This window comes from Suncus etruscus, chromosome 1, assembly GCF_024139225.1.
Source record: "Suncus etruscus isolate mSunEtr1 chromosome 1, mSunEtr1.pri.cur, whole genome shotgun sequence".
Lineage (NCBI taxonomy): Eukaryota > Metazoa > Chordata > Mammalia > Eulipotyphla > Soricidae > Suncus > Suncus etruscus.
The window spans coordinates 13,142,645-13,166,014 of NC_064848.1; the positions used below are offsets into that span (position 1 = coordinate 13,142,645).

At 47.3% G+C, this 23,370-nt stretch overlaps 1 protein-coding gene across 4 annotated transcripts; it reads right to left on the minus strand.

Moving 5' to 3' along the window:
• Positions 1 to 419: 419 nt before the first annotated feature.
• On the minus strand, positions 420 to 21,677 carry UBL7 (ubiquitin like 7). 4 transcript variants are annotated; one of them, XM_049778094.1, is made up of 11 exons: positions 21,614 to 21,677; positions 20,360 to 20,572; positions 16,773 to 16,892; positions 8,189 to 8,271; positions 7,307 to 7,391; positions 6,794 to 6,851; positions 5,594 to 5,727; positions 5,315 to 5,364; positions 4,933 to 5,100; positions 4,303 to 4,425; positions 420 to 669 (listed from the first exon to the last, which is right to left on the minus strand). In XM_049778094.1, exons 2-11 carry the CDS (start codon positions 20,541 to 20,543, stop codon positions 532 to 534), a joined length of 1,143 nt encoding a protein of 380 aa, XP_049634051.1. In that variant the 5' UTR covers positions 20,544 to 20,572; positions 21,614 to 21,677; the 3' UTR covers positions 420 to 531. The 4 variants fall into 4 exon arrangements, with proteins under 4 accessions (XP_049634051.1, XP_049634043.1, XP_049634069.1 ...); XM_049778086.1 differs by having other exon boundaries at positions 5,231 to 5,364; XM_049778112.1 differs by having other exon boundaries at positions 21,583 to 21,661.
• Positions 21,678 to 23,370: the final 1,693 nt, after the last annotated feature.

Genomic DNA, 23,370 nt, shown 5'->3' on the forward strand with positions numbered 1-23,370 from the left:
GAGGGTCCTGATTCTTGGCATGGCTTACACAGTGCGCATCCAAGAATGTCTGGTGGGACGAGGCCAGGGAATTTCCCGGAAGTGAGTGGGAATGATGAAGCAGACAAGCCGCCCCTCCCTGTTGGGAGATGGCCACTGCAGGGGCTCTGGCTGTCTTGGCTGCATTAGCCTTTCCCAGCCACAGTCCAACAGCCCCTGGGAACCTGCTGTTGAGCACATTCAGAGGATGCTACAACCAAAGCACCCGAGGAGCAGGCACCTCTCACTGGCCACGTCTCTCCATGAGTGCGAGCATCATGCAGCACCCTACAAGAGATCTCAAAATCTCTAGCCAAAACCCAGGTGCCAGTTTTGCCTGCTCCATACATGCTGCCCTGCTCACTGCCTCCACCAGCAAAGTCAAGGACAGAACAAGCAGAGGGTGGACCATAGGTGTATTGGGGAGAAGAGAGATGGGAGCAGGAAGGGACCCCAGATTCCAAGGAAGTAATCACTTGGCAGTTTGCAGGAGACTCAGGAGGCACAGAGGGTTCATGGGGCACCTCCAGCAAAGATGAGCTCCAGTGCCGCCTGGATGTCCCCCCCAGTGGCCTGCAGGGCCCGCAAGCTCAGCTCGTCATCATGGATACCCATGTCACGCAGCTGCTGTAGCTGGGGCTGCCACTGGCTCTGTGGAAAGACAAGAAGGAGCTGTTAGCCAGAGTCCTCGAAAGCCATGCTCAGAAGTAAGATGGGAATTCCTGTGGCAAAGCTGCTGTTGCAAACTTCCACAGAATGCTGTGCTTCTAGGTAAATGATGAGGGAGGGGACTAGACTTGAGGGGAATAGTTTTGGTGAATAGATTACCAGCTTTACTGTTTTTGGGAGGGAGGGGCTTGGGGCCACACCTGGTGATACTTAGTACTTACTGTACTCAGAATCACTCCTGGTGGTGCTCAAGGGACCATATGGGATACTGAAGATTAAACTCGGGGGACCGGAGAGATAGCACGAAGGTAAGGTGTTTGTCTTGCGTACAGAGAGTCGGTGGTTTGAATCCCGGCATCCCATATGGTCCCCGGAGCCTGCCAGGATCGATTTCTGAGCGTAGAGCCAGGAGTTACCCCTGAGCGCCGCTGGGTGTGACCCAAGAACCAAAAAAAAATAAAGATTACACTTGGGTAGCTGTGTGCAAGGTATTGCCTCAATGGCTATACTATCTCTCCAGTCCCACAACCCTTTTCTTATAAACCTCTCCAACATCTGCCCCCTCTTGGTTCTGAACATATTCAATGTATCCCGGTCTCTAAAGCAATATATAAAGGTTTATTACTATGTAAAAATACCAATCTGTGTGTGTGTGTGTGTGTGTGTGTGTGTGTGTGTGTGTGTGTATATGTGTGTGTGTGTGTATATATATATATACACACTGTTATTTTGTGTGGGGGCTGTTTAATTTGGACTATACCTAGAGGTGCTCAGGTCTTATTCCTAGCTCTGTACAAAGGCATTATTCCTGGTGGGGTTTGGGGGACTATACAGAAGGACAGAATCCAACCCAGATAGGCTGCATACAAGGTAAACACCCTGCCTGATATACTATTGCTTTGGGCCTTTTTGTTTTGCTCTAGTTTGGTTTGGGACAAACCGTATAAACTGAAACATTCTATCAGTAGGCTGTTTCCAATCTTCTGTCACTCCCACCATATTCCCAACCACCAGGCATCACTCCCTACACTCGAGTAGCATCTGCAGGATACATTCTGGATATGGAACTGGAAGGCATGACCTGACTCAAAGGGACATCTGGACTTGCTTTTCCATGAATAGATTCTTTCTACCCTTTGTTCAGTTCTTGATGAAACTATTGCTCCTAGTTGGAAGACTAAGGAAAGGAGAGATTCTGCCCTTTGGCACAGCAGATTTTCTTCCTGGTTTGCCTTTAGACAAACCTGTTCAGAGGTCTGACTTGCTAAATAGACATTTTCACTTTCACAAACTGAAAACTAAAACTAAAAACTGAAACTAAAAATTCATTACTCTTTATTAAATTGTTTTTTTGATTTTTCTTTTCTTTGAGGATAGTGCCAAATCTTTGGGCCAAATCTAGCAATTCTCGGGCCTGGAGAGATAGCACAGTGGCGTTTGCCTTGCAAGCAGCCGATCCAGGACCAAAGGTGGTTGGTTCGAATCCCGGTGTCCCATATGGTCCCCCGTGCCTGCCAGGAGCTATTTCTGAGCAGACAGCCAGGAGTAACCCCTGAGCACCGCCGGGTGTGACCCAAAAACTAAAAAAAAAAAAAAAAAATCTAGCAATTCTCAGGAAGCTACTCCTGACTCTCTGCTCACAAGTGACCCTGAGTGGTGCCAGGAACTTGAACTAAGGCTGTAGTTGATGCAGTCACATGGAAGACAAGTGCATTATCTTCAGCACCAATCTCCAACCTCTAGCTCCTGGAACTTTGTCTTTGAGACATATCAGCCTTCCTGATGTAACTGATTAAAGACAGTTACCCTCATTTTCTTTACTTTCACAGCCTCACTAGTACCTCTCGCTCATGAAAAGTACAACTTAGAGAAAATGATATTTTCACGGAAGAGCTCAAAGAACATGGCGAGGAAGAAATTATTCAGAGAGGAAGACATGGGCAAGGACAAGAAGGGTTTTTTTTTTAAACCACACAAACCATTTTAAACTTTTTCTTTTCCAGGCCGGGTAGAGCCACTGACAGCATCCCAGCTGAGAGTAATGTGACTAGTATGGGGAAGATGAATGAATGGAAAGAAGAGAGACCTTGTCTACTGCTCTCATCCTTCCAACTCTGGCCACTCAGGGCAAAGAAAACCACATAGGTTTGAGCCCTATCTGCACTACTAAGAGCTTAATGTCCTCTAGGTATAAGCTGGCTCAGCCTCAGGCTCATGGGCAATAAAATGGACATTGGGAAGGTTAGTGCATGGAGCCAGCAGTCAGCACTGGTGCTTGAGTGACCTGCCCACAAACCCCAGGTCTCTTCAGTTCCTCCCCACCCTGGTGACTGCAAGATGGAGTATCATCTTTTTGCTCAATTCTTAAGGCCTCACACCCAAGTCCTTATTCTCCATTTCTCTAACTAATCTCAGGATTCAACTCTACTTAATCTCAGGATTTTCCTATTTGGGGTGGAATTTGGGGTCACATATGGTTATGATCAGGGTTTACTACTGACTCTGCTCAGGGGACCACATGCAATGTCAGAGATCAAACTGGGTTAACTGTATGCCAGGCAAGCACCCTACCCACTGTACTTTCTCTACAGCCCTAATCTGTGAGTTTTCTACATAACACTGTCTTCTGGGGGCTGGAAAGATAGTACAGCAGGTAGGACTCTTGCCTTGCATGTGGTTGACCTGGATTCTATCCCCAGTACTCCATATGGTCCCCCTAGTCCCCTAAGCACTTCCAGGAGTGATTCCTGAGTGCAGAGCTAGGAGTAACCCTTGAGCATTGCTGGGTGTGAACCAAAACAGTAGCAGCAGCAACAACTATAGAACACAGCTTTCTAGCTTGGTAGTCTATTTGGGGCAGAGATAGAAGGCCCACACCCAGCTGTGCTCACAGATGTTACTCTTGGCTCTGTACTCAGGGATCACTGCTGGTGGGGCTCACAGGGACCAGGAATCAAACCCTAGTCAGACACATACAAGGCAAGGGCCAAATCCTCTGTGCTATCACTCTGGCCCATGGCCTTGTAGTCTTTAGTACACCACATGGATTCTCCACATTTGTGCAAACAGGTAGTTGCCTCAGTCTGGACAAAGCAATTTCAAACACCTCCTCCCTACCTGGTTAACTTCTAATTCACTCTTTGACAATCAGCTCAGCCACTCCATCCTCTAAAAGCTTTATCTGACTGAGATCCTCACTCCAAGCTTTTGCCTCAGAGAGTGGAAGATGACATTTTCTTTCACTGCCTGGAGACCAGATGAGGATCAACTCAATATACGCCAGCAGGCTGACCCACGACTGGAATGTGCCTGCTCAATGCTCGGTTACCACTCATAGATGAATCAACGAATGATCCCAGAAAAATTCGCCATGCCAGTGGAGTCAGCCAGTGGAGTCAGGCCATGGTCATAGGCATAGAAATAGAAGCCCTGAGAGTGACCTTTGTGGGCACAAGCTCCTATCACACTGCCAGGACCTGGTGTTCTCATGAAGGAACCTGGTGTTCTTAGAGGTTTTCCCAAGAGGGAACCATGCCAAAATAAAGGTGCTCTACAAAGCAGAAGAAAGCTCTGTACCCAGGGAGCTCAGAATACCCCAACAATGGGAAGGCCTACCTGAAGACTGGGCTGCCCAGAGGCTTGCAGGGCATGCTGAAGAGCTTGGCTGAAGAGATCATTGGTAATAGGTGTCCCTGACTGGACACTAGATGACATCGGTGAGGTTCCTGAGGAATGACCCTACAGACAGACATGTGGTCAGTGCCTCCCTCAGAGTCATTTCAATCTCCCAGCAAGTTCCTGCTGGTACAACTGGGAGCATGAGAGAGACACTAAGACACTGGAGAGCTCTAGGAGGGCAGAAAGATGCCATTTTCTTTCACTCCTAAAAAAAGGGTCTAATCCCCTGGTGCTGCCCAGCATCCAGTGCCAGGAGGCGTGACCATGGCAGTGGGAATAACCATCTCCAGATGTTCATCCACTCTAGTGGGGATGAGTAAAGGAACATTAGGTCCTAGAGGTTTACTGAGTGGCCATGATAGTGCTGCACTGGACTGTGGAGCTCTCAGCCTGACAGGCAGGCAAGGGCCTCTTGTCTGAACTGCAAGGGGGGACCACTGGAACTGCAGGTTCAATTCAGATTAAAGCACAGCAGCCCTTGTTCAGGGTCCAGGTCAGCCCAGGCAAGCCCTCTCCAGGGAGGCTGGCCTAAATGAACTCGCCCCCTTCCCAGTCCCTTCTCCATACCTGGGTGCCAGGAGTTGGTGTGTGAGAGCTGCTTTCTGGGGTACTAGCCAGGGCCAGAGCTGTGGCCAGCTCGCTCTGGGTGATGGGCCGGGGTCCTGCAGCTCCGCTGTATCCGAGAGAGGCTGGGCGAGAGCTGTGTGCACTGCTAGAAGGTGTGGACCTGGCGCTCTGAAAAGGTGGGCAGCCAGAATCAGGGAAGTGGCACTAGAAAATTCCCAAGTGAAACCCACCCCTCCTCCAGAACTGGGGAGTGAGAAGGGGAGTTCCCAAGTGGCCAGCAGAGAGCCATGTGCCATACCACTTGGCCACCCAGAAGCCAATGAGCAGCTCCCAGCTCAGGTAGGCCATGTGCCCTCACATGGCCAGCAGCCAGGCCACTTACAGGGTGGAAGTCGTCCTCATCATCAGAGAGCCCGTCAAACAGGAAGCCACCTGGAGGAGGAGAACAGATTTCAGCAAGAACAGAAAGGCACAGGCGCAGCTCCAGACATTCGATTCCTACTTTCCTCTCCTTCCTTGGAAAATTATAGGACAGATGCACTCTGATTCAAACCAAGGAACACCCCCTGCGAGAGCTATACATAGCTGCTGAGTAAAGCAAATCTCTGGGCTTGGGCCTGCCATGGCCTGAAGCGGCCAACACACACTCCTGGGCACTCACCTGGCATGTCCCGGTATGAGCTCGAGGGCATGCTCCGGGCAGAGGAGTCAGCCCCAGGCAGCGGCGTGCTGCCAGCCACTGAGTGTAGAACCAAGATAATGGCGTTGACCAGGGCCGGGTGGGCAGGCACTAACCTAGGCGGAGGAAAGAAAATCCCAGATGATTAAGAACATCTCTGGTTCACAGCAATGCAGGATGCTCCTTATGCAATCCAGGGGTTGTGGTGTCCTTAACTCCCTGTCTTCACACCTCTCTGCGCCCAGCTTTGTACTCCCACCAATCTGCCCCTAGATTTTCATACCTTACGCTCCTGGTCAGGCAGGGAACACAGCAGTCAGTGTCCAGTTGACTGGCAATCTGACAGGACATTGCTGTGCTCACTAGCAAAATGAGCTTGCCTTCTTGATTTTTCTTCTGGGTGGGGGTGGGGGGGTCACACCTGACAGCACTCAGGGTTTACTCCTAGCCCTGTGCTCAGAAATCGCTCCTGGCAGGCTGGCGGGGGGGGGGGGGGAGACGGGGGACGGACGACCATATGGGATGCCGAGATTTGAACCTCAGTCAATCCTGGGTCGGCAGTTTGCCCTTCTGCCTTCTTTTGCCCTTCCAGCGCTCACATTTTAGGGATCTATGCAGCTACTCCTTCCACCAGCTTAAAATCCTTCAAGGGATGATCCCTAGCACTGTATGGCACTTTGAACAATGAGCAGGGAGCAGTTTCCAGAACTATGAGGTATGGCTTAAATAAAAACCAAAAACAGGGGCCGGGCGGTGGCGCTAAAGGTAAGGTGCCTGCCTTGCCTGCACTAGCCTTGGACGGACCGCGGTTCGATCCCCCGGTGTCCCATATGGTCCCCCAAGCCAGGAGCAACTTCTGAGCGCATTGCCAGGAGTAACCCCTGAGCGTTACTGGGTGTGGCCCAAAAACCAAAAAACAAACAAACAAACAAACAAAAAACAAAAACAACTTTCAAAGCCTCCCTAGTTCTGACTAAAGAGATCTAAACTGCCTTGGCAGAGCTGCCAACTCAACATCTCCACGAGGTCATACCTTTGGCCTTGCCTCTCCCCCAGAGGCCCCTGCACCTTCTGCTCACATTCTAACAGGTAGGGATCAGGCACAGAATCAGGGTACACATGGGTTTCAGGTTCGAGGACAGGAAGGGTATGTAGATGCCTTAGTAAGGAGGGAGTACGTACGTATCCAGCATGTTAGGGTCAGCAAAAACAGAGAAGAGATCCTTGTCCTGGAGGACCCCTGCAGGAAGATAGGGCTCACCTCAGGGTATAGAAACCCAGTGAGATCCAAAAGAAATTTGAGGTTCTGAAGCAAACAGTTCAAAGGGGACTTGGGGCAGCAAGGCCACCTAGAGAGAGAAGGGGAGGGCACGGCATTCTCCATCCCACAGCACACTGTGCGCCGATATATCAGCTTCATCCCCCATCTCTCAGGGCTTGCAGCAGGCATCAGGGATATTCAGGAAGTTCGCCCCAAATGCATCCTCTCCGGGAATCCTCAGGCTCTTATTTAGGGTGCTGCTGAGGTCTTGCTTTCTTTTTGGCACTAGCAGCACTATGTAAATGGGCATGTCTTCATTAACACTTGCTCCCACAAAACCAGTGATTTTTTAAAACACAGCCAAAGTCTCCTTTGGGCCACTACCTTCCCCTGGTTTCCCTCCAACTATGACTCTCATTCAGGCTTGCACTCACCCAGAGCAATGGGATCACTGCTGAGGCCAGGGGTGGCCACAATGATCTGATCCAGAGATTCCTTATTACTGAGCATCTTAAAGACCTGTGGGAGAAATAAGCGGAGGGGGCTGCATTCCAATCAGCTCAATACATCCTGCAGATCCCCAGAGGCTGCTGAAGCACTTCCTCCTGCTACAGGCCTGCAAAGACACCACCAAAATGGAACAATAGCCCCAGGAAACAGATGAACTTTTTTTTTTTCACTGAAATTATAGCTTATTGGAAGGAAAATGAATAGGAAAAGAAGCAAGATGACAGTAACCCTTTACTCTCGTGATTCTATTCTCCAACTACAGTTCTAATACACCAAAATAAAGACTTTCTTTACAAGGTCAAGAATAAAAAATTCTCTAGGTCCCAAAAGTGCTTTTCAACCTCCAAACAATTATCCTTTCATATTCATATGTATTGAGGAGGTCGCAGCTTTTTAGTGTTCCCTCAACTCTCCTGTAGAAAGACATCAGCACATTTCCCTAATGAGGAAATCCAGATAAAGGGTGTCAGGGTTGGCAGATGGACCAACACTTCAGATGGACCCTGTGAAGCAGTTGTGTGGACACCAGGACTATGGCCACAGTCCTTCCATGAGGTCAATATCCAGAGAGGTCGGATGGTTAGGATCGGAGGGAACCTTCAACACCTTGCTGAGAAAGCCCCTTTGGGGGGGGGGGAAACAAGTCTCTACAGAGACCCACAAACATGGCAAAAACTCCCCAAGGAACTCCTAGGTAGTCATGGCAACAGAGTTCCAGCTCCCACTCGACACCTCTCACCAGCCAGTGTTCACACCCTCTCCGCCAGGCCTGGCACAAGCCTCAGGCAGGGCCTAGGCACACTCACCGCCTCCCGGTAGGAAGAGCTGCTATGCAGGGCAGTGTGCAGCACCCGGAACTCCCTCAGGGCTGCCACTTTGTCCACAGGCTCTGAAGAGAAGAAAAATTGGTTACCACACAGCGCAGGGCCTGACTCTGCCACAGACATGGACCATTGTAACAGCACATGGCAGGGCATTGCCTGGTCTGCTGCTCTTCTCCCTTCACTGCTCATTAAAAACTCGAGGACTATTCAGAAATGCCCATTCGTGCCAGAGATGCAAAAACAGTACTTTCTCTCTCCTTTTTATTGGGTGGGGGGGGGGGGGCGGGGGGAGAGAGGCAGTGCCATATACAGTGGTACTCAAGATTTGCAACTAACTCTGAACTCAGGGATCACTCTGGTGGAACTCAGGGCACTCTATGTGGTGCCAGGGATTGAATCCACGTTGACTGTGTGCAAGGCAAGTGCCCTGCCAGCTCAAATAGCTCTCCAACCCAAACACTGAATTCTATTTTATGCATCTTCAGTAGACACACAAATTCAGGTTCTAGCAGACGGAAAATGTGACTATGTAAAAGAGACTCCTATCATTCATTTCCTTCTGCAGGGACTTAAGACTTCTAATGTTCAAGAAAGAAAAAGGGTTTAATCATCTTAACAGATTTTTTACACAGTAATTTAAAATATCTACTGCAAGCCATCTGAACAATATGAGGCTATGCTGACACATTATGTTTAGAAAAGGAATTAGAATACAGAATAGCATGTGTATTTGCTAGTAAAACTGTAAAATGTGTCAATGTGCATTTTGGTCTAAGGTAGGAAGAGGACAAGGGGAAGAAGAGCATAGAACATTAGAACTGGGGCCGGAGAGATAGCATGGAGGTAAGGCATTTGCCTTTCATGCAGAAGGATGTTGTTTCAAATCCTGGCATCCCATATGGTCCCCCATGCCTGCCAGGGGCAATTTCTGAGCATAGAGCCAGGAGTAACCCCTGAGTGCTGCCGGGTGTGACCCAAAAACCAAAAAAAAAACAAAACAAAACATTAGAACCAGGAGTAACTGTTTTCTCTCTGACATCTCTTTCCAATCTCTTACTTAAATTTTTGTTTTTGTTTTTGGGTCACACCCAGCAGCACTCAGGGGTTATTCCTGGCTCTACACTCAGAAATCGCTCCTGGCAGGCTCAGGGGACCATATGGGATGCCTGGATTCGAACCACCCTCCTTCTGCATGCAAGGCAAATGTCCTACCTCCATGCTATCTCTGGGCCCTCTTTAATTTTTAAAATTTGGGGCTGGAGTGATAGCATAGTGGTAGGGTCTTTGCCTTGCATGCAGCCAACCTAGGATGGACCCAGGTTCAATCCTTGGCATCCCATCTGGTTCCCCCAAGCCTGTCGGGGCAATTTCTGAATGCAGAGACAGGGATAACTTCTGAAGTGCTGCCAGGTGTGGCCAAAATCAAAAACAAAAATCTTTTAATATTACAGAGAGGTCAGAGAAATAGTATAATGGATAGTGTGTTTGCCTTGCACATGGCTGACCTAGGTTCAATCTCTGGTATCCCATAGTCCCCCCCTCCCGCCCCCATGCTCACCAGGAGTAATTTCTGAGTGCAGAGCCAGGAGTAACACCAAAGCATGCAAGTGTGGCCCAAAAACAAACAAACAAAAATATTATGGAGCACTAGTACAGCAGGTTAAGGTACTTGCCTTGCATGCAGATGAACTGGGTTCATTTCCTGACGTCATATTTGGTTCCTCAAGCCCTACCACAAATGATCCCTGGTTTCTGAGCCTGGAGAAGCCCTGAGCTCAACCAGGTATGGCCCCAAACCCCCCCCCCAACTCCAGAGAATAAAGATATAATATTCTATTTCTAGAGTTCTTAACAAACTTCCATCATAAGCCTGACAATAAGAGTTTTACTGGGGCCCAACACACAATTTTTACTGGATACTAGGATTCACATCCTTTCAACTTTTAAGTTTAGCAGTTGTGTCTCTCATCACCTCCTCACAGGGCAAAATGCTAATTTTACCTGGTCAAACCTGCCCACATCTAGGAGGGGCCTATGGAAAGGAACAAAAGAGTTGCCTCAGGGGTGTCAAGGGGGATTGGCCGAGAAGCAGCAGAAGAGGAATAGGCAGCAGAGAGGAATAGGAAAGAGGTTGAGATGCTGGGTGACTGAAATAGGCTGCTTAAAAGGTTAGTTTAATTGGGGCCGAAGAGATAGAACAGCGATAGGGCGTATGCCTTGAATGCAGAATGCAGAAGGACGTGATTCAAATCTTGGCATCCTATATTATATGGTCCCCTGAGCCTGCCAGGGGCGATTTCTGAGTGTAGAGCCAGGAGTAGCCCCTGACACTGCCAGGTGTGACCCCAAAAATAAAAAAAGGTTAGCTTAACTATGAAAATTATGAATAAAGCTGATGTCTCCTGAAATCTGACTGCTGTGGGTCATTTCCACACAGCCATCCTCAACACGCACACCTGCCAACTAGAAGGGGATGCAGGCACGTGGCCCGGGCTGGCAGAGAAAGGCCTCACCATCCATCCATCACCATCCAGGACTCAATAATTAATATGTATTTCTACATGTCTAAATTATATTTTGATTAATTTACTATTTAAGATATCAGCCCCTATACATAGGTGAGAAAGTTTGGTAAAAGGTGTGGAAGCAGGGGCCCGGAGAGATAGCACAGTGGCGTTTGCCTTGCAAGCAGCCGATCCAGGACCAAAGGTGGTTGGTTCGAATCCCGGTGTCCCATATGGTCCTCTGTGCCTGCCAGGAGCTATTTCTGAGCAGACAGCCAGGAGTCATCCCTGAGCAACGCCGGGTGTGGCCCAAAAACCAAAAAAAAAAAAAAAAAAAAAAAAAGGTGTGGAAGCAGGTAGAAAGTAAACTCTGGAGGACAATTTTTTTGGGTTTCTGGTTTGTTTTGGTTTGAGGTCAAACCCAGTGGTATTCAGGGCTTCAATCCTGGCTCTATCCTCAGGGATCACTCCTGAAGTATTTAGGGGACAATAAAGGGTGTTGAATATTTGGGTTTTTTTGTTTGTTTATTTGTTCTTTTGGTTTTTGAGTCACACCCGGCAGTGCTCAGGGGTTCCTCCTGGCTCTACGCTCAGAAATTGCTCCTGGTAGGCTCGGGGGACCATATGGGATGCCGGATTCAAACCACCAACTTTCTGCATGCAAGGCAAGTGCCTTACCTCCATGCTATCTCTCCGGCCCCAGGGTGTTGAATATTTGAACTGACGTTGGCACCTACCCTGTATATAACTGACCCAGGTTCAATCCTTAGTATGGTCCCCTGGGCTTGGTCAGAAGTGATTCCTAAGCTTAGAGTCAGGACTAAGTTCTGAGGACCATCAGATATGGCCTCAAAACAAAACAACAATAGCAATAAACAGCTCCTGTGTCTGTCACAGTCTGTGCACTGCCAAATTCCAGAATGCCATTCCCAAAAAAAGTGAGTGGCACTCTTGTGGCGACTACATTGTTACCTAGAGTTCTGATCCTGTTGACATCTCATCACTTTAGGTTAAAATGGCCTACTTCATTTCTCCAACCAACATGTACTAAGCACTTATTCCATGCCTGGTTTTGGACAAGGTACAGAAGTGCAAAAACAAAAACAAAAAAAAAACACAAAAAAAACAGTTGCTGTAAAATGAAACTCTTAAGACAACAGGAAAAATGACGCTAGATCAAACCCAAACATACGATTATAAAGCACCATGCTGAGGGCATCTGTAGAGATGCAGAAGCAAGCGAAGGACTAGGAGCAAGAAGGCAGTGAGCCATCACTGGAGTGAGGGCAAGAGCTGCCACCAGAGCCTAGATGGGAGGGCTTCAGAGCAGAGCGGATGGAGAGATGGCACCTAAACAAAACCATGAAAGACAAACACACAAAGGGCTTTACAGAAATACCAGCTCGACCACAACTGAGTGCACTAACTCAAAACAGCAAGTTACATGGATCTAGCAAGACAACAAAGGGATCCAGGTGGGAAGGGAGAGCCAGGTTCCCCTCTGGGTTCTAATCTAGTGAGATCAAGAAGTTTGTTTCCCTTTGGAAGAGTGCTCAAGGGTAAAATGTTCAATTGCAATCACTGAACAGGTTTTTTGGGGTTTTTTTTGTTTTTGTTTTTGTTTTTTTTTTCAGATTTAAAAGTTTATTTTCCCCTCCCGGTAAAAAGAAAAGTTTTTTTTTTCTTTTTTTTGGATTTTCGGGCTGTTGGGGTCAGGGGCAATGTGCCCCTCCGTCCTTTCTGCGCCTTGAGGGTTTCAAAGAGACACAGACCATGAATGAGCAAAAGGTGAGGTTTTTAATCTGACCAGTGAGGGTCGTCTGCTGAGAGAGATCTCAGAGCAGAGACCCCTAGGCTCTTTTCTGCAGAGTTTATATAGGAATTTTTAAGCAAGTACAGCACTTTTTCTTATCAGTCATAGACGCAGCTATGAACAAAGGCTTACATTAAAAAACATCATAACTTTGAGAGACACATTCAATGAACAAAGAGATGACCATTAAAACTTATCAATCCTAGTATTACATATTGCAGGTGTCAGCTTATCACAGTGGGCCAGGATGCTAGCCTAGTTAGTTGTAGAAAAGAAAGGGGATTATTAAAACTTAAGGTTCAAATGTAGCTAATGGTTAGAGCTCTTGGCACAGAGTGGCACATACGTCAGCCTTAGAAGCATGGGAGTTGGGCTTTTCTGGCGCCAAGAGCCCCCTTTGGCTGGTACTGCTCGAATTACTTTAGGCTTATAATAATTAGTAATAGTAAATGAGTACTTATCAATTAACGTAACTTATTGATATATCCTATAGAGATCAAAACTTAAAGTGGCAGTTATAAACTAACAGTGAGCATAAATGGGTATTGATCTCACATGCCCAAGACTGGTCTTATCTTCCAGGCTTGCTGTCCTTAGGAGCTGTGAAGGCAGAATTTGCTTATCTTAGTTCAAGCTAGCTGTCTGAAACCTCTTCCTAACTGTCTGAGGCCTCTTTCTTACTGTCTGAGGCCTCTTTGTTTCTGTAGCTCCCACTTCTCTGGCAGATTTCTGTTAGCAGGCTAGAATTCTAAAATGGAGCAGTAAAGAGAAGTTAAAAAATATATATCCTAAAAACATTTAAGAAATCTTTTCCTCATCAGGGCCACACCCCTTTGATGCTCAGGGGTTACTCCTGGCTAAGTGCTCAGAAATTGCCCCTGGCTTGGGGGGACTCTATGGGACTCCGGGGGATCAAACCATGACTCCTTGGCTAGTGCTTGCAAGGCAGACACCTTACCTCTAGCACCACCTCCCACCTCGCCGGCCCCATTTCCTCTATTTCTGAAATAAATCTTCAGGCAGAGGAGGAAAGAAAAGGTCGCTTAATGTCATTAGTCAATAATCAGATAATCCACTACACAGCTTGGAGTAAATTTTACCCTTTGAAAATTGGAGGCAGTCTGTGTGAATCCAGGGAAAAAGCTGGTAAGTTCCTGTGCCAGGAAAATTTGAATTCACATCCTACTCTTACGTTTTTTTGCTAAGTAGGTGACCTTGAATGAATTTCTATCTTTCTTTCATCCTCTGTAAAATGCAACCGCAGTTACCTACCCTGCAGGACCACTGCAATGCTTATATGAGATATCAAGAGAGAAACAATCTGGCTTTCAGAGGCAGCAAATGTTATTTCCCTTCTGTCAGCGCCCTCCAGCCAAAGATTTGAAGGGATCCAGCTGCAGCCGAACAAGGCCTGTTTGCGTCTGCAGGAAAGACTCAAAGAATAAGGGTGAGTTGTGGGCTTCAGTTTCCTGGTTTTCAAAAGCAGCGTTCTGCACTGGTTAGGATGCCCTCATGAGCTGAGGGTAACTATATAACTAGTATTTTTATTCTTAATTAGAAGGAGGGACAAAGTTATCACTGACAAAGAAGCAACAGTCCCTGGATATAGCCAGGTGGAGGATATTGATCATTTCTATGTGGACAATGTTTGTGTTTTTTGTCTCTATTCAGAAATAAAGGGTTAGCCCTGAGTACCATCAGGTGTAGCCAAAAAAGACAAAACAAAATATTTGTAATGAAAAAAAGGAAGTGTGGGGCTGAAGCAATAGCACAGTGGTAGGGCATTTGCCTTGCATGCGGCCAACCCGGGACAGACCCAGGTTCGATCCTCATCATCCCATATGATTCCCCCACCCTCAGGCCAGCCAGGAGTAACCCCTGAGGACTGCTGGGTGTAGTCCAAACAAAAAATAAAGTGAGAGGGAAGGATATTTCATACCTGATCTCTGTCACAGAGAGCCATTTGTGAGTAGTAGGAATGTTAGAAATTATGACCCCCAGAAAAATTCCAAGACCTAATGGAGAGACCAATCCCTGGATGTCAGAGAGTTTCGTCATTCTCACTTCCCATCAAGATATGATAAAGAGATGATTTATGGGGCCCGGAGAGATAGCACAGCAGCGTTTGCCTTGCAAGCAGCCGATCCAGGACCAAAGGTGGTTGGTTCCAATCCCGGTGTCCCATATGGTCCCCCGTGCCTGCCAAGAGCTATTTCTGAGCAGTCGGGAGTAACCCCTGAGCACCGCTAGGTGTGGCCCAAAAACCAAAAAAAAAAAAAAAAAAGAGATGATTTATGTTTAGAACTGAAACCAGAGTCACAAACAAATAAGCAGCCACAGCAATCATGAGCAACACATCAATGTGTGAGGGATCAGAAATAGGAGAAAGTGCAGAGGCTGGAGTGATAACACAGCAGTAGGGCATTTGCCTTGCATATGGCTGACCAGGACAGGTTTGATGGTTCAATCCGTGTATCCCATATGGCCTCCCGAGCCAGTCAGAAGTGATTACTGAGCACTGCCAGGTGTACCCAAAAACAAACAAACAAAAAAAAGGAGTCAGCGCAGAGCACGTGCCTGGGTAGCTCTGAGTCTGATTCCTAACACAGTCAGCAAGCACATGGGCGCACCCACCCACAAGTGTCCAAGCACCAGTCTAATAGAGCTAATATCTGTGTAGATGACAAGTGACATAAGGATAGTGATGAATCTTGAACACTGGTGTTATGCATACAGAAGATCATTGGTTGGAATCCCGGCATCCCATAAGGTCCCCCGAGCCTGCCAGGAGCGATTTTTGAGCGTAGAGCCAGGAGTAACCCCTGAGTGCTGCCGGGTATGACCCAAAGACAAAATAATAAGAAACAAAACAAAACCAAAATTAAATAATAGTAATTTGGGCCGGGAGAGATAGCACAGCGGCGTTTGCCTTGCAAGCAGCCGATCCAGGACCAAAGGTGGTTGGTTCGAATCCCGGTGTCCCATATGGTCCCCCTGGAGCTATTTCTGAGCAGACAGCCAGGAGTAACCCCTGAGCAACGCCAGGTGTGGCCCAAAAACCAAAAAAAAAAAAAAAAAAAAAAAAATAATAATAATAATAATAATAATAATAATAATAGTAATTTAAAAAACACCTTTTTTTTTTTTGAGGAGGAGGTTGTTTTTGGTCAACACCCAGTAGCGTTCAGGGGTTAGTCCTGACTCTGTATTCAGAAATTACTCCTGGAAGTCCTTGGGACCTGGCAGAACTCTGGGACCATATGGGGTGCCAGAGATCCAATACAGGTCATTTGTGTGAAGGAAAGAACCCTACCCATTATACTATCCAGCCCTTCAAAAAAAGTTTATAAAACCACACTAGGGCTGGAGAGACAGTACAATGGCTAAGGTTCTTGCCTTGCATGTGGCTGAACCGGGTTCAATCCCAGCACCATATATAGTTCCCAGTGTCCTACTAGAGTAATCCTTGAGCACAGAGCCAGGAATCTGAGCAGTACCAGGTATGAACCCAAAAGTAAATAAAAAAGGAAAAGAAAAAGAAATCAAATATACATGCAAAGCAGGGGGATAGCATAAAGGTCTGAGTATGTAGTAGTCCTGGGTTTGAGCCCAGCTTCGTTGGTGTGGACCAAGAAACAAACAAATACAAAAGAAATAAAGCTGGAGAGGCTAGAATAACAGTACAGAGGGAAGTATGTTTGTCTTACATGTAGCCCACCCAGTTTTGATCCCCCATCCCTCCCCCCACACTACATGATACTCAGGTATACTTCTGGCTTTGGAATCAACAGAAGTGACTCCTGATTCCAAAGCCAGAAGTATACCTGAGATTCGTCCCTGGCATCCCAAAGGGTCCCACAAGGCAGTCAGGAGTGATTATTGAGCACAAAGCCAAGAATAAACCCTGAGCACCATCAGAGCTTTTTTCTAATGAAATAGCAACAGTAACAAAAGGATTATAGAGATCACTGTGAAACAAACTGTTAACCTAAAGGGTTTAAATAGGCACACACTTCCCACACCCTTAGGAAACAGTGGGTATGAACTTTAAAAGCAGAGAAACAAATATGCTTCCCTTAGAGGTGTTGGTAGCAAGAAGATCAACATTACCCTGCTTATCAGTCCAATAATAGAGCCATCCTCTTTCATCACTGCATAGTAAGTCACCCAGTGTCCTGGCCCTGCCTGGGTAGTTCCAGTGGCTGTTCTAAAAGTTCTGTCCCTCTAACTTCCAGCTAGCCAGACTCACCTGGTTTCTGATCAGGCTCAGGCCAGGACTTGCGCAGAACATGAACTGTGGACCCAGGTTGAATGCCGTAGAAGTCAAGCGTCTGATCATCTTTGAGCTTTCGGCCACAATAAATCAGATCTAAAAAATAAACATTCAAAATCTATTGCTGGGGACCGGTGATGGCACAGTGGTAGGACACTTGCACAAGCCGACAAGAGTTCGATCCCGGACATCCCAAAAGTTCCCTGAGCCTGCCAGGAGTGGTTTCTGAGCACAGAGCCAGGAGTAACAACTGGATGTAGCCAAAAAAAAACAAACAAAATAATCTGTCCTTGAAACAATTTTGTTTCTATCTCCAAGGAACCTTTATCTTGATTGGGATAAAAAAGTTTTAAAATTATATAATCTGGGGCCAGAGCAAAAGTAAAGGAGGTAGGCCACTTGCCTTGCATGTGGCCAAATTGGGTTTGATCCCTAGTATCCCAAATGATTCCCAATAATTCCTGGGTAATACCTGAATTAATTCCCAGTAATTCCTGGGTGCAGAAACAGGTGTAACCCTGGGCACTACTAGGTGCCCACAAAACAACAACAAAAAAACATGTATCCCTCATGTACCCTAAGCTTCCTAGAGAGTATATGTTGGGGGTGGGGGGGAAGATTAGTGATCTTTATTTAACTAGAGAGTGTAGATCTTAAAAGTTCTCATCAGAGGCCAGAGTGACATCACAGAGGTTAGGGCGTCTGATTTACACATGGCCAACCGCATTTGATCCCCAGCATCCCATATGGTACCCTGAGCCTGCCAAGAGTAATTTCTGAGTGCAGAGCCAGAAGTAACCCCTGAAAGCCACTTTCAGGTGTGGTCCAAAAAATAAAACAAACAAAAAAGTTCTCATCACTAGGTGTTGGAGTGGACAGTATAGCAGGTAGGGAATTTGTCTTGTATGTGACTAACCAGTGTTTGATTTCTGGCATCCTATATAGTTCTCCAAGCCCACCAGGAGTAATTCCTGTTTATAAAGTTAGGAGTAATCCCTGAGCACCACTGGGTGTGGTTCCCAAACAAAACAAACAAAAAATAATGTAATAAAATAAAATGCACTTATTTAATAGTTTAATAATAATGGTTAGCAAGACCAAACTCATAAAATACAGACTCAATAATAGGAAAGTTCAAGAGCTTATCATCATAGAGATTGCTCGTCATTTTTGTTTTGGTTTTGAAGCCCTATCCAACAATGCCAAGAGTTACTCTTTGCTCTGTACTTAAGGATGGGCTTCTATTGGTGCTTGGGAACATATGGGATGCTGAGAATCGAACCTGGGTCAGCTGCATGCAAAGCAAATGTCCTTGCTGTACTATCACTCCTGTCTACTGGATTTAAATTAAAGGATAAATCGCAAGAAACAACAAAATGGGGCCCGGAGAGATAGCATAGCGGCGTTTGCCTTGCAAGCAGCCGATCAAAGCAGCTGACCAAAGGTGGTTGGTTCAAATCCCGGTGTCCCATATGGTCCCCTATGCCTATGCCTGCCAGGAGCTATTTCTGAGCAGACAGCCAGGAGTAACCCCTGAGCAATGCCGGGTGTGGCCCAAACACCAAAAAAAAAAAAAAAAAAAAAAAAAGAAACAACAAAATGAACCCAGTGTTTTTTTGGGTTTTTTTTTTTTTTTTTTTTTTTTGGTTTTTGGGCCACACCCGGCGATGCTCGGGGGTTACTCCTGGCTGTCTGCTCAGAAATAGCTCCTGGCAGGCACGGGGGACCATATGGGACACCGGGATTCGAACCAACCACCTTTGGTCCTGGATCGGCTGCTTGCAAGGCAAACGCTGCTGTGCTATCTCTCCAGGCCCGAACCCAGTGTTTTTATGCAAACCTTTTATTTTTCTATATCAGGATCAACCAAAGTCCCCAGCATATAAAGTATAAATTTTATTAATGGATGAAACCCCAGCCCCAAAAAGAATGAAAATAGAAAAAAAAAAAAAAAGGGGGGGGGGCCGGAGAGATAGCATGGAGGTAAGGTGTTTGCCTTTTATGCAGGAGGTCATTGGTTCGAATCCCAGCATCCCATATGGTCCCCTGTGCCTGCCAGGAGCAATTTCTGAGCCTGGAGCCAGGAATAACCCCTGAGCACTGCCAGGTGTGACCCAAAAAAAAAAAAAAAGAAAGAAAACCCCAATCCCAAAACACACCGTTTTAGGGGATTTTGGATCACATTGGCAGTGCTCAGGACTTAATCCTTGTGGGGCTGGGACCCAAAGATTGAACCCAGGTTGGCCATGTGCAAGGCAAGTGACCTACCTACACACTAGTCTTTTTTTTTTTTTCTTTGGTTTTTGGGTCACAGCCGGCAGCGCTCAGGGGTTACTCCTGGCTCTACACTCAGAAATCACTCCTGGCAGGCTCAGGGGCCCATATGGGATGCCGGGATTCGAACCACTGTCCTTATGCAGGCAAGGCAAATGCCCTACCACCATGCTATCTCACCAGCCTCACACTACAGTCTTTCACCAGGCCTTCCAAAGCACATCTTTACCATTGGTTCTTCTTGCTATTATAAACCATATTTATAATTTAATTACGTTATACTTACATACCTTCTTCCCTGGCCCAGAATGGCCTACTTATTTATTGGGGTTGAGCCATACCCGGCAGACTTTAGGGGATACTCCTGACTCTGCCGTCAGAAATCATTCCTGGCAGGCTTGGGGGATGATATGGGATACCAGAGATTGAACCTGGGTCAGTCATGGATCAGCCATGTACAAGACCGTGCAGCCCGACCTGCTTTGCTAAAGGCTCCTCCTTTTCTTTCTTTTTTTTTATTTTCATTTTAAGCAATGCTGATAATTGGAAAAGTTGTCAACCTTCTTTTTTAATTAACTTACCATCAACCAACCATTCTTATAATCATTGCTCAAAGGCTCAACTCTAATGTATATACTGGGAAGCCTTCTCAGGCCTGTTCCTTTCTAACGGCCACCCCAATTCTTCCAGAAAGACTTCAACAGTACCACAGCTCAGGAACTTTGCAATAAAATAGGTCAGAGTGGGGCCAGAGCAGTGGCACAAGCGATAAAGCATCTGCCTTGCCTGCGCTAGCCTAGGGCTGACCTCGGTTCAATCCCCCAGCATCCCATCAGGTCCCCCAAGCCAGGAGTGATTTCTGAGCGCATAGCCAGGAGTAATCCTGAGTGTCACCAGATATGGCTGAAAAAACAAAAATAAAAGGTAGGTCAGAGTAACTTAGATAAAAGGGCAATTAATAGTTTTATCGTGCTTGTGTTTCTATGCATCAACAAATTTCCCCAAAGTGTTAATATTATGGGACAATATGCCCAAACTCTTAATTTTCTTTTTTTTCGGGGGGGGGAGGGGTTCACATCTGGCAGTGCTCAGGGGTTACTCCTGACTCTACACTCAAAACTTGCTCCTGGCAGGCATGGGGGACAATATGGGATGCTGGGATTCAAACCACCATCCTTCTGCATGCAAGACAAATGCCTTACCTCCATGCTATCTCTCCAGCCCCCAAACTCTTAATTTTCCTAATAATTACAGAAGTAACCCAAACCCCAAGGAGCATAGAGACTTACCAATCAGCTCAGGGTCTGGAACAGATTCCTGGAGTTTGCCAGCGATCAGCTGCTTCAGGAATGAAATACTGTATCCCCCAAGGGAGTCTTCTCCCAGGTCTGTTTCTGGCAACCGAAGAATGGACTTGGGAGCAAGTGGCTGATCAGCCAGCTTCACTGCCAAGTGCCAATCTGAGAGAGACATCCTCTCTCTTTCTCGCTCTCTCTTTCTCCCTGTAAGTAAACAGAGAGATAGTGATTAAACAAAAGGTTATACACCAAAACCTCACCATGGAGCCGAATGAGAGGTCGTTGTGATGCTGTGGGAAAAGCATTGGTTCTTCACCAGGAGGCAGAACCATTAGCTAGGTTCCCTCTCTACCCATCCTCTCATGGGTAGCTAGAAACTGACTAAGTCTAGAGCAATAGTATAGGGGTTAAGGCACTTAAATATAGGGAACCAAATCCCTATATGAATCCAAGCACCCACTGGGAGTGATTCCTGAGTGCAGAAACCAGGAATAAGTACGGAGCACCTCAAGTGTGGCCCTCCCCACACCTCGAAAACAACAACTTGCTAGGTCCATTTCTTGGAAACTCTCAGAACTCTTCCTAGATCTAATTCCCTGATCTGATTTATTCCAAAACCCCTCTACACCTTTCTCCTCCACCTGTCTTCCTGCCAGGCTGTTATGTCCACGCTCCAAAGAACACTTCAAGCCACCCTAATCGAGTTTCCAGTAGGACCAAAGCTCTCCCCTATTTTGTATCTCTCCCTCCTCCTTAAGGCAACCCGACGGGCAGCTCCTTTCCCCTTTCCATCTAGCAAAATCTGCCCAAACCCATCATCCTAATCCAAGCCTGGGATTGGGTCATAAACTGGGCACTGGAGAGTCGTTTGAGAAATGACTGAGAAACGCTGCAGAGGCCAGAGCCGCCCAGAATTACCCTGGCAAAGATTCTAGGACCAACAAGGGGAGAAGAGAGGCTGGCCCGAGAGGTGTCACTGGGCTCAAGTCACTCCCAGAGCGCCCCCAGAGGGCCTGGAAGCGAGGGGGCGGAGAGGCGGGGGATGATGACAGGTTGGCACCAGGGCCCATCAATCCCCGAGAAGTGCAATTAACCAGCCGCGGGTTACAGACCCTGGTTCGGCCCAAGGTCACAGAGAGGTAGAAGCCGTGGCGGGGACACTATCTGGCGCTGCCCCCCACTGCTCCCCTGGACCAGCTAAGCGGCACACACACCCGTTGGGCCCGCGGGACCCGGCGCCCTCACCCGTCCCGCGGAAGGAACCCGGCTGCAGAGCCGCCGGTGTAAACACTCACTCCGGAAGTATCGCCGGAAGCCGGAAGCGCCGTGCTGCATTATGGGAGTTGTAGTCCCCGCCGGCCTCCAATCCGCATTCTGGGAGTTGTAGTCCCCGCCTCCACCCCGCCTCCAATCGGCCCTTAAATGGCGCGCCCTTACCTGGCTTCCGGTTCCGGGAGGGGCGTGGCTTCTGGGCCTTTTAAACCTGAAAGTTGGCGGGAACCCGCGCTCCTCGGTGCTCTTTGAGCTGCCGGGGCTGGTTTGTGAATTGGGGTTCTTCCTGGAGGAGGCCTGTTCTGGGGTCCCCCCAACTAGCTCTCCCCCAACCAGACCTGTTTTAAAGTTCTAGTCGTTTGGGCTAGGGAAGCCTGCAGAATCCGTCGCTTAGTTTGGGCTGTCAGTGCACCGGAGCTCCCCTCCCTTTTGGAACCTTTGCTAAGCGACTTCTCCGGACGCCTCCAGTTGTCACCGTGCAAACGGGTGCCTCTCGCTGGAAATCGGTCTCTTGTGTGCTTTTCCATACGACTTTTCTTGGAGAGCCTGCGGGGGGCGCCAAGGTTCTGTCAGGGGAACCTAGGGTTCCCCCACATTATGGGGATCCGGAATGAATGCAATAGTAGAGCAAGTTAAGCTTCATGGAGCGTAGACAAAGGGGCAGAGGCAGGATCGGATTGACCGAGGCCAGGGGCCCCACCCCCCGACTTGCAGCTTGGGGGTGATAGGTTCACAACGTCTCAATCAATATTTAAGTCTGAAGTCCCAGTTCCTCAGGGCCTCTCTCCTGGGTCCTAACGAGTTTTCTGTACACACCCTTTTCAGGCACCCTTATTCTCCTACCCTTTAGTTCCTTTCTTTCCTAGCTACTACAATAATTACACTTGTCATTTAAGAGAGGGTAGGAAGGATCCGGCTTGCACTTTTTTTTTTTTTTTTTTTTTTTTTGGTTTTTGAGTCACACCCGGCAGCGCTCAAGGGTTACTCCTGTCTCTACGCTCAGAAATCACTCCTGGCGGGCTCAGGGGACCATATGGGATGCTTGGATTCAAACCACCGTCCTTCTGCAAGAAAGGCAAACACCCTACCTCCATGCTATCTCTCCAGCCCCAGGCTTGCATCTTTTTCCCTCAAAGTGGAGCTGAATACATTGGCTATTAGTGAATTGACAATGTCCTTATTTCTGATGGACAATAACCATCTAGTTTTCCACTTTCTTTAACTCCTAGTTAAGTGAGGAACAAATATGTATGGAGTAAATAATTCAAACCCAAACCAGCTACCTTTGTGCCTATCTTGCAGTAATTTGTTGCTACTCAAGAGATAGTAAGCTTCTCTAAATTCTGGGGACAGAGTAAGACTTGCTTTGCATGTTATCTCTCCACCGAGTTAAGACTTGCCTTGCATGCTATCTCTCCGATCCCTTGGTGTAACAGCAATGTCCGGTGAAAAGAAATAGACATTCTATAAACAGATTCAAATTTCACTGGTGTAGGAGCCAGAGGTATAGCATGGCCTACCTGGGACAGACCCGGGTTCGATTCCTGGCATCCCATATGGTCCCACGAGCCTGCGAGGAGAGATTTCTGAGCACAGAGCCAGGAGTAATCCCTGAGCACCACCAGGTGTGACCCAAAAAACAAAACTAAAAATTCATTGGTGTAGAAAATATGTAATTGGGTAAATCTTGTGAGTGAACTTGTCTGAGCTGAAAAGGGAAAAAGTCAACA